Source organism: Bos indicus x Bos taurus, chromosome 8 (genome assembly GCF_003369695.1).
Source record: "Bos indicus x Bos taurus breed Angus x Brahman F1 hybrid chromosome 8, Bos_hybrid_MaternalHap_v2.0, whole genome shotgun sequence".
Lineage (NCBI taxonomy): Eukaryota > Metazoa > Chordata > Mammalia > Artiodactyla > Bovidae > Bos > Bos indicus x Bos taurus.
In genome coordinates, this window is record NC_040083.1 from 104,263,960 (window position 1) to 104,278,740 (window position 14,781).

Sequence of the window (14,781 nt, forward strand, 5' to 3'; positions counted from 1 at the left end):
ATGCAAGAACCACGGTGCCCATATCCTTGAGGGATTAGGAATAGTAAAGCACCATTTTCAACTTCCAACAAAAAGACTCTAAAGTAAATAACATGTGCTCCACCAGAACTCACTCGTGGGAAGGTTGGCTTCTGGTTTCATCCAACCACGAGGGAAGAGAATGGAGACCATCAAGCTGGCTCATGAAATGGAAAGCTGTCATTCAAAAGAGGTGCAGTTACAGGACTAGACAGGTAAGGTCTGGGAGAGGTTAGAGGTCAGAAAAGGCCACATCTGCACGTACATTCCTGAGATGTCAAAGGCATCTGGACCAAGGCACAGCCCATGGGCAGGCTCTGAGCATGCAAGTTCAGCAGCTAATGGGCACATGGGAAGGACTTAGGTATGGATGCAAGCTGACTCCTCGCACGATCTCTTGGAGAGAAATCACCCTGGACAGGGAGAACAAGGTACCTGTGGAGGCCTCAGCAGAGAGCACTGGGGTCCTATAGCCCCGGATCACCCCGTGGATGGTGACTCTGTAAGGGGTGGCGGCCTTTAGGCCCGGGATGTCCACAGCCCGCATGTTCCCGGGCACCGTGAGGTTCTGAGCCGCCTCCACCCTGTTGGCCTCCTGCGCCTGAATGACAAAGTGCTCAAAGGCCTGATCAGCTGCGGTCCAGTTGAGTCTGAGGCCATCCCAGCCAGCCTCAGTCACGACTAAGTCTCCCAGCTGGGGGAGCTCCGCTGAAGAAGGACAGAGAGGAATTTGTCAGTCCTGCCAACCAAACATGAGGAAGGAACGTCCCACAGCCCAGCTCTAGGGAAGACAGAAAGGGGCAAAAGGTTTTCTTGTGTTTGTGTGTGTGTGCTCATTCCTGATCTCAGGAAATTTCAGTTTGAACTGCGGTAACTGGCCACAGCTTTCTTAGGGAGATGAAGACGGTCACAAAGGGGATCATCTGTGTTGCTTATCCTTGACTTGGTGATGCCAATATTTCCCCGAATATTTTTAACCATTGACAACCCATGGGGAGGTCTCTGAGGATCATGCATGACTAGCACCTAAAAGGCCATGGAAAAGGTGGCATTGTGGGTCAGGGTAAGGGAAGTAAGAATTGGTTAAAAGTATAGGGACTTCCCTAATGGCTCAGATGGTAAAGAATCCGCTTGCAATGCAGGAGACCTGGGCTCCATTCCTGGGTCAGAAAGATCCCCTGGAGGACGAAATGGCAACCCACTCCAATGTTCTTGCCTGGAGAATCCCAGGGACGGGGGAGCCTGGTGGGCTGCCATCTATGGGGTTGCACAGAGTCAGACACGACTGAAGCAACTTAGCAGGAGCAGCAGCATGTGTATCCTCCTGTATACTTTAAAAATCGTCTCTAGATGACTTATAACACCTGATGCAATGTAAATGCTAGGTATGTAGTTACCAGCACATGGCAAATTCAAGTTTTGCTCTTTGAAGCTCCCCGGAATTCTTTCCCCTAATATTTTTGATATTGGTTAGTTGAATTTGAGAATGTGGAACCCACGGATATACAGATGTTTTGATGTTCCTCCTTGGAACTTCTTGGTCACGTGGGAGAGAATTCCCTGCTTCATCTCATTACTGAACAAAGAGAGGAGAGATCCTCTCTTTGCTGGCCACAGGCTAGCTGACTGGGTGCACAAAGCATGTGCTGAATCAGGTTTGGACAAGTCTGATGTTGTATCTCCAGACTTTTCTCATCTGTCAGGGATCAAACTGTCCGTACTGAGTTCTTGGCTTGGCACGTTCCCTCCCAGCTTCTCCTGACAGCACTTTGTGTCTGAATGAAGAATGCTTGCTTCACAAATCAAGGCCCTGTGTGTGAAATGAGTGTCTACTCTTAATTAAAAGTGATTATGTTTTGCTCTGCAGATGGTGCAGAGCAGAGCCCACCATTCATTTTTCTACAATGTAGGACAGGAGGCCTGGCGTGCTGCGGTTCATGGGGTCACAAAGAGTCGGACACGACTGAGCGACTGAACTGAACAATGTGGGAAGGAAATTTAATGTAGTCATTACTGATATAGAAAGTTTGTGTTCCAGATAAGGAAAAACTCACTGCTACTCAGGATTAAATGTAATCTCCCAGCCTTTTTTTTTTTTTTTTGAGGCTGAAGTGACCATGGATTCAAAGTCAGAAAAGACAATATCTGCAAGATTTCCATCAGAAAAATACCGGTTCTCAGGTATTCCAGGATTCGGTGCTCATGGGGCTCTGGGCAAACTGGACCTTTTGGAGGGGCTGCATTTAGACTGTAGAATTGGTCCTTTTATGGAAGAACTGGGTTGGAGACATGGGTGTGGAAGGCCCTCTCCTCCTTCCCAGCTCACCAAGAAGGGCTGTTCTTGGTGGGTCTCCTTGTAAGACTGCCCACGCAAAAGGAATTCTCCTGCTAATAACACAAAGTTTATAAACTACAGATGTAGATCACCATACTCTGCTCTGAGATCTCCTGTGTCTCAAAGGCCCCTTTTGCTCCTGTTTGGTTTGATAATATTTCAGGAAACACAGGCCATTGATAATCTGGCCAGGTAAAGTATACTGCCACATAACTTTTCTTATACAGCTTCTAGCAAGGACCAGGTTTATTCAGTATATCTCAGCAAGAAAGACAATTCATTTAATTAGGTTATTTGGGTGGGATTAAAACACAGGGTGTGTAGAGAAGGGCATGGGCTTAGAGCCCAGCATAAAAACACTCCAGGCCAGAATACTGGAGTTGGTAGCCTTTCCCTTCTCCAGGGGATCTTCCCAACCCAGGGATCAAACCCAGGTATCCCTCATTGCAGGCAGATTCTTTACCAGCTGAGCCACAAGGGAAGCCCATAAAAACCCTAATCCCCCAAATCAGACCCATTTCTCCATGATCCTTTTAAAGCTGTTTCTAGCAACCTCATGACCAGCACAGTTTTCTGTAACAGATGGAGTTGCATATTTTCAGGGGACAAATTGAGATGAATTGTTTTTCCTCTCCAAACTGAATCTAAAACACTGAAGTCCAACATGACTGTCCTTTCTTGGAAATAGCCCTGCTTCAAGGATCTGCTAAGGAGAGAGAGACAGACTTGGCTAACTTCTGCAGATGATGATAGACCATTTCAGAGTTTATTCTGCAGTGGTCTGACTACCAGATGGATGGCCATCAGTGACTCTGAGGCCACTAATGCTAAGATTTCTCTAGAAACTTCTGACCGTATTCTGTGTCACAACCCTGCTGTGTATGTTAATTATACTATGATGTGTTGCTATTGGATAAATTTAGCTATTTGCCATTCAAAATTTACTACAGAATGGGTGCCTTGCTAAGAACTCTCATCCATTACCTCATTTACTGCTCATGACAGTGTTCTGAGGTCAGAGTATTATCTCTGATTCAAAGGTGAGAAAAGAAGGCTCAGAGGTATAAAATGAGATACCCAAGGTTATTGAGCCAGTAAGGTGGAATTCCAACTCAGACCCTCTGGAGTTAGAGCTTGTCTTCATGCTGACTGCCAACAGCTTTGAGAGCAGTCCCTGACTCCTGGGGAATTTTCTCTATTCCAATGACAGGCTGGGGCCCCTGGCATAGGGAAGAGGGTTGTATACCTGTGATGACCTCCACAGCAAGGGGTTGAGTGCTGTGGTCCCTGACCTCGCCACGCAGGGTGATTGTGTAAGAGGTACCAGCCTTGAGGCCTGGAATCTCCACGGAGTGCTGGCTGCCAGGAACCGTGAGACTGTGAACTTCTTGGGGCTGGTCAGTCTCCCGGATCTTAATGACAAACCGTTCATAGATCCCATCGGGGCTGGTCCAGTGCAGTCTGAGGGCATCCCAGCTAACCCTGGTCACTGTGAGGTTCCCCAGACCTGGAACCTCCTCTGCATAAGGAGACAGAGTTGCCAAGTTACTAAAAAAAGGCAATGGCATTTTGGGATTCAGGTGAGATGGCACTGTGGCTGAGGTCGGGAGAGTTGTCTGGTTGGTATTGATCACAGATGTGTGATTCACAGCAGGTGTCGAGCACACTCTAGCTATTGGCACTGAAGCCAGGGCATTTCTAGTCAGCCTTTGTGTTTCATAGACAGTTCTCAGAATTGTTCACAACTTCCATTCTTGACATACAGATGGGGCTTCAGGGAGTTCTTTGGTGCGTTCTTAAAATGAGCTCAGATCAATTTTTTTTCCCCCATTCGCCAAGTGTGCTTTCCAACTTCTTAGATAATACGGCTGAAACTTGCTTTGAAAGAAAAGTCACCTCTTAATTTATGCAAGAAAAGAGAACATGGAGCTTTCCACGGAATTGGCTCCCATGCTAGGACTAGGACCTGGCCAAACAAGGGACAGGACCTCTGGGTGAATCATGGCACTCCCCGCTGGGGCAGGAGCGGAGCCCAGTGTAGATGAGGGAAGAGCATGGATCCCTGTTAAGTGGGAGGAAGCAAGTTAGTGAAGCAGTCTAGAGTACCTGTTAAGGCTTCAACAGAGTGAGGGGCTGTGCTGAAGTCCCGAGTGACCCCACGGATGGTGATGCTATAGTGAGTGGCTGCCTTGAGCCCAGGCAGGTCCACGGACCTCAGCCCTCCCGGGACAGTGAGGTTCTGGGCTGCCTCCTCCTTGCCAGGCTCCTGCACCTGAATGAGAAACTGCTCGTAGACCCCTTCTGGAGCCGTCCAGTTGAGTTTGAGGGCCTCCCAGCCCACCTCGGACACCGTGACCTCTCCCAAGTGGGGAGTGTCTCCTGGAGAAGGACAAAGAACTCGTTTAATGATCAAATCACATACGCCAATCCAGGGACTCTGTAATGGAAAAGCAGGCCTGACGTTACTTTTTTAAAGGAATGTGACTTTCTTTAGAGAGCCATGCATCACGCAGATTCCTAAATTTGAGAAATAGAGCCGACGGGGTGAGGTGTAGGAAAACATTCGTGATCTTATTTTATTAAGGAATTACCTTCTCCTCCAGAAGACAAGAAGATTCTTATGATTATTTTTCCTTTTAGATATAATGCCTTAGCCTCCCTACCCAGGAGGAAGCCTGTGAAGCCAAAGGGCCCTGCCATAGGGGCTCAGCACATAGTCCCCAGGTTGGGCGTTGCAGAGCCGGAAAGGCTGTGGTTCATATGACGGGCACTGTGAAAGCTGCCCCAGGAGCTGTGCAGCCTTATTTCTTCCCATTATTAAGCACCACAGTGCTATATCTTGGGGTATTCAAGTCTGTTTAAAAACGAGCTGCGTCTGATTATCCTTGGGCAGTTTCCTGTTGGGAAAAACAGAAGCTAGAGACAGAAAGGTAAGAGGTACCTGTGGAGGCCTCAGCAGACAGCACTGGGGTCTTATAGCCCCGGATCACCCCGTGGATGGTGACTCTGTAAGGGGTGGCGGCCTTCAGGCCCGGGACGTCCACAGCCCGCAGGTTCCCGGGCACCGTGAGGTTCTGAGCCGCCTCCACCCCGTTGGCCTCCTGCACCTGAATGACAAAATGCTCGTAGGCCTGGTCAGCGGTGGTCCAGTTGAGTCTGAGGCCATCCCAGCCAGCCTTGGTCACGGTGAGGTTTCCCAGTTCAGGGGTGTGGTCTGAATAATGACAGAGATGGCGTCCATTAAACCGTGCCTAAAACGCTTTCCATTTGGGAACTCGGAAATGCAAACCCGCTTTGGGTGCGGAGGGGCTGTGGGGTCCGGTCTCATGCTTTACTCACCGGACCCCTGAGCCATGCTGTTGCCATCAAAACACTAGCAGGAAAGTCAATATAATACTTATTTTGCCTTGTTGCATATTGGAGTTTGTGTTTTGAAAATGTTTTTCCATTGACCAGCATCCTGTGGATTTAGAAAGTGTTACACGTCTGTGTTAGCACTGCTCTAGGCTGCAGTTTCCATTTTGAGAAGCGTCTCTCATCCTAGGGATGAGATCATAAAGAAGAGCCTTCAGCTGCTCCTCTTGGGATCCTTAGTCTGAGCTGGCCAGCCTGCTGTATTTTGAGAAAATTGGCTCCTCTTAGATTCCCTTCCTTTCTGTGCTTCCTCCATCTCCCTGGGAAGGCATGTTTCACAGTCTCTTTATGCTGGGATTTTTGTCGGTTTGTGGGGCTCAAATCAGTTTACATAAACCACTGTGGACAGATCAGAGATAAATTAATACGAGACAAGTAAGGCTGTCCCGAACAAAGAGCTGAGTCTCTGCAGAGCTCTTCCTCTTTGGACAGAAAGAAATGCCCTGGGAGAACAGTTATTAAGCTCAATTAAAGCTGAATTTGCTGTCTTTATTCATCTCTGGAATGAGCACAGCACAAAACACTCACATGTCTCACTTCAAGGTGATAATTTTCCCAGGACTGAGCCTAAGTGGTCTTTGTATCACCTGGGAAGAGAGGATTTTATCTGGAAACATCCTCTAAACAACAGAGTAAGAACTGACTTGAGCTTATATAAGTGAATACATTGTTTCTCTCCATATATACTTTATATTGCTGCTTATTTCAAATCAGCCTCCTGTGTCCATTAAAGCTGACTTCTCATTCAAAAATCTTAGCCTGCTGTTAGATTGAAGATATCGGTTCAGAAGGGAAAACGTTTCTTCTCCAGAATCTATTTGATTCAGACTTTTCTACTTTCCGGGGAATGTTCTTCCTGATTGTTCTAGTTTGGCAAAACCTGACACTACTTCAAATCCTGTTTGATCTACAACAGGGGACTGCTAGCTAGGATCTGAGGGTCAGATCCAGCCTGCTGCCAATTTGGCAATCAGTGAGCTAACAACACTTTAAAATTTTTCAAATGGTTACAAAAATCTAAAGAAGAACACTTCATGAAGATGAAATGTATGAGATTCAAATTTTGATGTCATAAGTAAAATGTCACTGGGACTCAGCCATGCCTCTGCATCCATGTTCTGCTCATGGCTGCTTATGTGCTGCAGTGGTGCAACAGAGGAGCTGAGACCCTATGGCCTGAAAAGCCTAAAACACTGACTGTCCTTGCAGAAAGTATATGCCGTACCTGACCTTGACTGTCATTCTTACGGACACTTCCTTTAGCCCAAATCTGTGTCCTGGAGCCCTTGTCCGAGACCACATAGCAGTTCTTAACCACACAAACATAGTCCAGGTGAGGAAGAGAGGGCTCCAAGCTCAAAGGGATGTATCTATCCATACCTCTGGGGAAAGAAAGGAAAAATGGTCAGCCATCTTTCAGCCTGTGGCCTCTGTGCAGCCGGGCGCAGTGCTCCAGGAGCAGCAATCATTCCCTTGAACTTGGACTTTCAGCACAACTAGACTCAGGAGTGTGACCTTTTCAAATATGCCAAGAGCCCTCATCCGTAAAGAGACATGGGACAAAAACCAATCTAGGTCAGACTGCAAAGTTAAGGGAATCAATTCTGTGGCTCACAAACTCTCCTTTTTTATCCCACTTTCTTCTTTTTTCTTCTCCTGCTGTTGTCAAAACTGCTTGTCAGGGACTTAGTGGACATTGACAATTGATCCCCTTCATGTGAATTAAGTCTGTGTTTCCTCTCAGGTAACTGCTTTTTAAGCTCTCTCTCTAAATTATGACATAAAGTATATATTTTTTTCCCCATGGAAGAACTTCCAGATACCAGGTTGCAAGAGATGTGGGGAGAATTACCTAATTGGGAAAGGGAGGGTTACAGATTGTCTATTAAGCTGTTGCAGTAAAGATGATTGGAAAGAGGAGATCCACCTTAGAAAATGTCTCCTTCTCATGAGAACCATCTTTTCTCTTTGCATCAGCTTTTGTACATGCCTCAGATACTATTATACAATGTCCCTCATATTCTGCTTCATCGTTTGGCACAGCTGATAGAGTAATTTTCATATAATGTCATGTTGCTCAGCAAATGATAATAGTCATAATAGTCCACCAAAATTTTTGGCTATTGGTGCCCTACCCAAAACACTTCACTAAACAAATGCCTAACACATAATAGTGTAATTCCAATGAATAAAATCAGTAGTTAAAATAAAGGGAGGTGGGAAAGAATTATGAAAAGAGAGGGAATGCTATGAATAAAAATACGGCAAGCAACACTCGAGATGGAGACCAAGAGGCTTCATGTAAATGCGGACTCTGCATTTCAACAGCAAATGACACACTTGTGGGCTTACTGCCCCAGAGGCCCAGGGTTTCCGTTGTATATTCCACACTGAATTTCTTGGCCTTTCTTTATGAAAAGGCTGTTGTCTTTTTCCTTACAGCTGTGCACTGGCATCTACCCTCTGAACAATGTCAGTGGGCCTGGGAAATCAGAATTTCAAAATCCCATTTCTGGGCTCACGGTGAGTTGACCAGCTGGCCTGGAGGAATTTCTGGCTGTGCCAACTTTAAATCTTTAGATTTCTACCATCATGTAGATCGTCATTACCAAGTGCTGACTGATGAGGCTTCCACTTTTAATGCTCACTCATGGGAAACAGTGATTCTCCTACAGCAGCAGAATGGCCAAATTCAAGCCTGAGGACCACCCAAGGGGAGATTAAATTGTTTTGATCTCCTCTTGTAAAGTTAATGGAAATTCAAAGCTTTGCCTGCTCTAACAGTTTTGGGGGACTTAACACTGTCAAGAACGAAACCCAAGCCCCTTAGCATGATCTTCACTGCCCTTTGTAGAAGATACTGATGATGTCCGTGACCTTGAACCCTGTTTTCCAGCTCCATCATACAGCAGACTGTATGGCTGGCGTTGCAGTAACAAAGTTTCTCATGTTTTTGAACTTGCTACATGCTGTTCCTCTAGCTGGAAATGTCATCACTCCATTTGCCCAATTTTTGTTTCTTTTTGAGGACTCGGTGAAGTACCAGCTCTCCCAAGAAGCCTCCTCTGATACCCTGCCTTCACTTTGCTCAAGTCTGGGATGGGTATTTGCCTCCGTGCTCCTGTAGCTTCCCACACTTGCCTCTAAACAAACTAGTCACAGTCTTATAATTTTGGTTTCCATTCTCTCATTCTCATTGCAGTATGCATCATTTCCTGAGGGGAGGGGTTGTGTCCTTCAGTTCTTTATGCCAGTGCTGCCTGACCCATGGCAGGTAAGAAATAAATATTTGTTGGATGGATAAATATTTGACTAAATTTCAGTTTGCTCCATGAGAAAAATCAAAGAGGCCAATTAGAGCAGAGTGTTCTCTGTTACTTGCAGCTGTTGCTAAAAACAAAATTCCACCTCTCTGCTCCCCCAGACCCTTGAGAATTATGGGGGTATCGCTGTTGAGTTTTACATGGTGTGGAAAGATGCTTTATTGGCCTTGTGTATCTGCATATTCTCCTGGCTTTATGTCCCTTACTGCTCACAGCAAATCATGGCCTCCACTTCAAGCAGGGTTTTGTTGAGTTTGTTAGACTACAGATGCTGGGTATGGGACACACACTTGGCACACACTCATTTGTGCTAACAGGGATGTGTGCATGCTGAGATGCTCCAGTCGCGTCTGACTCTGTGCGACCCTATGGACTGTAGCCCGCCAGGTTCCTCTTTCCACGGGATTCTCCAGGCAAGAATCCTGGAGTGGGTTGCCATGCCCTCCTCCAGGGGATCCTCCCAACGCAGGGATTGGATCTGCATCTCTTAGGTCTCCTGCGTTGGCAGGCAGGTTCTTTACCACTAGTGCCTTTTTTCTTTCCTTCCTTTATTCCCTCTTTCTTTCTCCCTCCCTCCTATCTTTCCTTCTTTCTTTCCTCCCAGTTTTATTCAGAGTAAGATTAATTATGGAGCGGGAAACGGTAGCCCATTCCAGTATTCTTGCCTGGAATATCCTGTAAACAGAGGAGCCTGGTGGGCTGCAGTTCATGGGGTTGCGAAGAGTCGGACACGACTGAGCACAAGCTTAATTAAAGACTCCAGGAGAATGGCTTCCCTTCCCTTAACTCTTAAGGGAGAGAATTTGGGCTGTTGCTGCAGGGGTGAAAGCAAAAGACCAGAAGATTCAGTGGAAATACTGCCTCTGGAGGAACTGGGGTCCCCAGAGGCTCCTGAAGCCTGTGCCATGTATTCAAGGCGCTGGGGTTGCAGCACTGAGTAAGAGACAGTCCTTACATTCTGGTCGGAAGTAGGAGGCAGGCCATGGAGCAAGGCGTGGCAACCCACTCCAGGAATCTTGCCTGGAGAATCCCATGGACAGAGGAGCCTGGCGGGCTACAGTCCACCATAGGGTCTCAAAGAGTCGGAGATGACTGAAGCGACTTGGCACACATGCACACAGGAGGCAGGCCATAGATAAGTAAACCAAATAGTGAGTGCTATCAGGCCAGGCAAGTGTCCTGAGGAACTCTGGAGCAGTCTGAAGGGGTGAATGAGGACAGGGCATCCTTTTAGACTGGCAGACAGAGATGTCTTTTGAGATGACCCTTGAGCTGAGTGAAATGAGGGAGATGCTGGGTGAAGACCTGGGAGAGGAGGGTATATAGGCAGCAGCAGAAGCATGTGCAAAGGCTTCTGCTTGGCATATGTAAGGAACAGCAGAAGGGCCAGGGTGCCCACAGTAAAACGAGCAAGCGGACAAGTGGTGGGGGCGACAAGTCAGGGCGACGGGAGGGACCAAATTATTTAGGGCTGTGTAGCCTGTGGTAGGGTCCCTGCATTATATTTCAGGTATGATGGGCAGTCAGGTAATGCATACTCTTAACTTGATGCTGCATCCAGGAAAAGGCTTGTGCTTTGGCTCAGTGCTATGACTAGAGTCCTGGAATTCTCTGGGGAAGATGCTTTGGGGCAGCCGATTTCTCATTTTCTCTGTAAAGCTCACAGATAGTGAGCAGTGTTTTTCAGACTTCTGCTATTAAGAATCTAGATGCAGAGCTGGGAAGCCCTTTCTTCTGAGTTTGAACCTACAGCCCTTTGACATTTCAAGGCTCATAGCCACATGGTACATTCCCCTGAGGGCTTCCACTTTTCCTGTTTCATTTTTCTCCCTGTATTTAGCAAGGCCAGGTGCTTGGACTTCTACTTCCTTATGTATCCCACAACACAGTCCTGCCTGCCTCCTCTGTGTCTACCCAAAGGCTTTGTCCCGTATTAAGCCTGTCTTGATACTTAGAAGGTATCCTCTGCTCCCACTGCACCCCCACACCCCCAGTTACAGCAATGAAAGTGTCTGTTTACTAGTGAGCTCCCTGGAAACACAGACCTGTCTCCATTGCCCTAGTATCCCCAGAACTTAGCATGGAACATGGCTGTAGCGCATTACCGACTGAGTAAATGTAGGAGATACTTACTGGGAAGATAATGTACGAGATGCTTATTGGGAAGATAGACTTCAGGAGACAGACAGAAATGTCCACCTCACTCTTAATGAAATAAAATAATTCTATGGAGAAAGCCATAGAAAGAAATATTTCAGAGACAGTGGAGGAAGAACCCATACAAGGAACTTTGCACACTTTTTCCTGTAATGAGTGAGGAATGTCTTTAAATATACAACGTGATTTCTTTAAATGGTGTTAAAAAAGGCACGGCTGGGAAAATGAAACCACTGAGCCTCTGGGATGCCAAACTGGGCTCTTAGTCAGAGGCAAAGTAATTCCAGCCTGTGATTCACTTGAAAGCTTTCATCTCCCTGAGCTGCTGAAGCCTGGGGATTCCCTGCTGGAGATAAGAGATAAAGTGGTCATGGCCAGAGGGTAAGATGACTGAGAGGAGCCAGGAAATCCTCTATAATCTAGCATTTGTGAAACTGAGGGAAAAGGAAAGAGAGAGGGAGACAGAGAGGGAGGAAGGAAGGAGGAAGAGGAAGAATAGGAAGAAGAGGAGGGAGAAGAAGAGGAGGAGGGAAAGAAGAAGAAATTATTCTCTTGTTTCTCTGATTCATTTGTGGCCCCTTCACATCTTACAACAAGCTCATGTTTTACAAGCTGAACCATTCAAATCTCTACCATTGATTTATTTCTTTCCAATTTATTCTCCCCACCTCGTCTATGATTAAGCTACCCCTGCCCCATCCAAGGATCCTTGATGCTCATCTCATAGCTGGCTGGAAGCAGTCCATGCATAGAGTCAATAGAAGTGACCACCTAAGTTCACTTTAGCAAATGGATCTATAGCTCAGCTGGTAAAAAACACAAACAAACAAAAACAGCTCTCCTGCCAGTGCAGCAGACACTGAAGACACAGGTTCAGTCCCTGCGTCAGGGAGATCTGCTGGAGGAAGAAATGACAACCCACTCCAGTATTCTTGCCTGGGAAATTCACGAGCAGAGGAGCCTGCAGGCTGAAGTCTTTTCTGAAGAGGCTATTCTCTGTCTACCAAATACCCACCCCCTCTTCTTTACAAACTCTGTGGGCAGCAATGCACACAGCTCAAAGACTACCTTTCCTAGACTGACTTATAGCTAGAAGTGGCCAGTAAAATGTAAGAAGTCATTGGGGAGGATTCCAGACAGACTCGTCTGGGAGGCACTATCTGTTGTTCCTGTTTCTTCCTCCTTCATGCCGCCTATAACACCGATGTGAAGGCTGCACTGAAGCAACTATATTGTGACATGGGGGTGGCTTTGAGAATGCAGGCCAAGGACTAAGACTAGTGGAAGAGAAGGAGAGAAGGAGCCGAATCCCTGAGAATTGGACTTGCTGGGCCAGCACCGAACCACCTAACCTCCGACTTACTTTATGAGAGAGGAAACCACCCTGTGTCTTGCTAGAGTTCTGTAACTTGAGATTTCCGTTATGTGTAGGTGAAAGTATTTATAAATGACTAAGACTTTTCAAGGCATTTCCAAATATGCCCATCACAGCAACCCCTTTTCTGCTTATGGAGATTCAGCTGGAATAGTGTCTCTGTCAAGACACTTTCTCTGGCTTATCCTGATTACCCCACTACTTCCTTTCTTTGGGTGAGTTCCATCTAACACTCAGACTATCTGGTCTTCCCCACAGACTAAGAGCAGGAGCACAGGAGCCAAAATAACAGTGCTAAGTAAGTACACGATCAATTTTTCTTCAAATATCAGCATGATACCATGTATTCAATGGGTTCTCAATAAATACTAATTAAACTGAAACTAAGCTTTTATCACATTCTGAAGAATTAACATTTTCCACCTATACCTCTTGACTATTTGGGAGCCAAAATTAAATATGCATATTCATAAAAGAAGAACTGATTTTTTTCCCCCAATTTAGCCATTAAAGAAACATGGGGGCAGGTACAAAGAACAGGATACTTGGGCTAGAAGGGATACTGGAGGTCAGGATTAAGCTGTCACGGATAAACAAAGTTCATCACTTAACGAGTAAGAGAAAAAGGAGAAGGGCTCTGTGACAGGCTCACAGGACTGTGTGCAGCATTTCAGGTAACCTGAGAGGAGGGCAAAAGACCTGGAATAAAAATATTTAATGGGTCATAACCAAAGAATTACTCTGAACCTCTTGGTCATCTTGAAAAGAAATAAAATGAAAAGTTAATGGACTGTGCTAAAGAGGGGGAAAACAAGAAAAAAAAAAACACATTCATTTCCATGAAAACACGAAATTAAAATACAAAGAACCAAAGACAAGCACAAACTCTCATGCTTTAAGTTCTCCTAGGAAGAAATATTTAAAAGCCATTATTGATTGCCCAGCTAGGGAACTTTGCTGTGGACATGTCAGTGGACAAGAGGAAAAGATCTGTAAGTGACTCAAACGGCATTTAGAGGATTCATGAGTAGAGAAAGTCCCTGTCTTCCCATCTGATCTTCTTATTTGAAGACAATCTGGCTGATGGGTCTGCCAGCCTCAGGGTCATCAGAGGGTCTGGAGAGAGCTCAGAGCACATCCACCTCACCTGTGGACGCCTGCACCCGTGCCGGCTTGCTTTTGTGTCTGCCTTTCTCTGCTGTGAGCAGGATGCTGTATTCCTGCCCAGGTTCCAGGCCTCTCAGGACGAAGGAGGTAGTGTCTCTGGTGAGCTGCACCTCCTTTGGCTGGCCCGAGGGAAGACTGTAGTTGAGGCGGTAACGGTCAAACTTGGCCACCGGCGTCTGCCAGACGAGGGTCAGGCTGGTCTCCGTAGGGTCAGAAATCCGAAGGTCCTTGGGTGTGTCCAGCTCTGGGAGGAAAACAGAGAGTTGAACACCCTTCAGGCTTCAGGGCAGGGCTGCTTCTGGGACTGAAGGGTGGCTGTGGGCCACAGTCCTAGGTCTGCTGTAGAGATGTGTGGCTTCAGGCATCTCACCTGAGTCTCAGTTTTCACCTGTATGAAATGCCATTGTACGGTACCTCATTGTGTTTTGGAAGATTAAAAAGATTATAGTGATAAATCCATACTGAGATGATACGCAAAAGCATTTAGAAGGAGCTGATTACTGATAGAAGGCACAATTTGGATGGATCTCAAGAGAGTTAGTGGGGCTTCCCTGGTGGCTCAGATGATAAAGCATCTGCCTACAATGTGGGAGACCCAGGCTCAATTCCTGGGTTGGGAAGATCTCCTGGAGAAGGAAATGGAAACCCATTCCAGTACTCTTGCCTGGAAAATCCCAAGGACCAACGAGCCTGGTAGGCTACATTCCATGGGGTTGCAGAGATTTGGACATGACTGAGTGACTTTCCTTTCCTTTCCTTTCTTTCCCTGGTTGCTCAGATGGTAAAGAATCTGCCTCTAACGCAGGAGATCCAGGTTCAATCACTGGATTGGAAAGATCCCCTAGAGAAGGAAATGGAAACCCACCCCAGTATTCTTGCCTGGAAAATTCCATGGACAGAGGAGTCTAGTCAGTTACAGTTCATGGGATCACAAAGAATCAGACACAACTGAGGGACCTTCATACTCTCTCACACTCATGCTGAGAATTATG

General features: G+C 46.5%; 1 protein-coding gene across 16 annotated transcripts in view; it reads right to left on the reverse strand.

Moving 5' to 3' along the window:
- Positions 1-14,781, reverse strand: part of TNC (tenascin C) — a 102,444-nt gene that overhangs the window by 41,929 nt on the left and 45,734 nt on the right. For 9 of the 16 annotated variants that reach the window (XM_027550621.1, XM_027550633.1, XM_027550632.1 and 6 more), the window contains exons 10-14: positions 13,770-14,033; positions 5,295-5,567; positions 4,460-4,732; positions 3,600-3,872; positions 454-726 (exon numbers count right to left, since the gene is read on the reverse strand). In XM_027550621.1, the coding sequence (XP_027406422.1) occupies positions 454-726; positions 3,600-3,872; positions 4,460-4,732; positions 5,295-5,567; positions 13,770-14,033 (1,356 nt within the window). The remainder of the gene's footprint in view (positions 1-453; positions 727-3,599; positions 3,873-4,459; positions 4,733-5,294; positions 5,568-13,769; positions 14,034-14,781) is intronic. The other 7 variants (XM_027550623.1, XM_027550629.1, XM_027550631.1 and 4 more) reach the window with 4 other exon arrangements.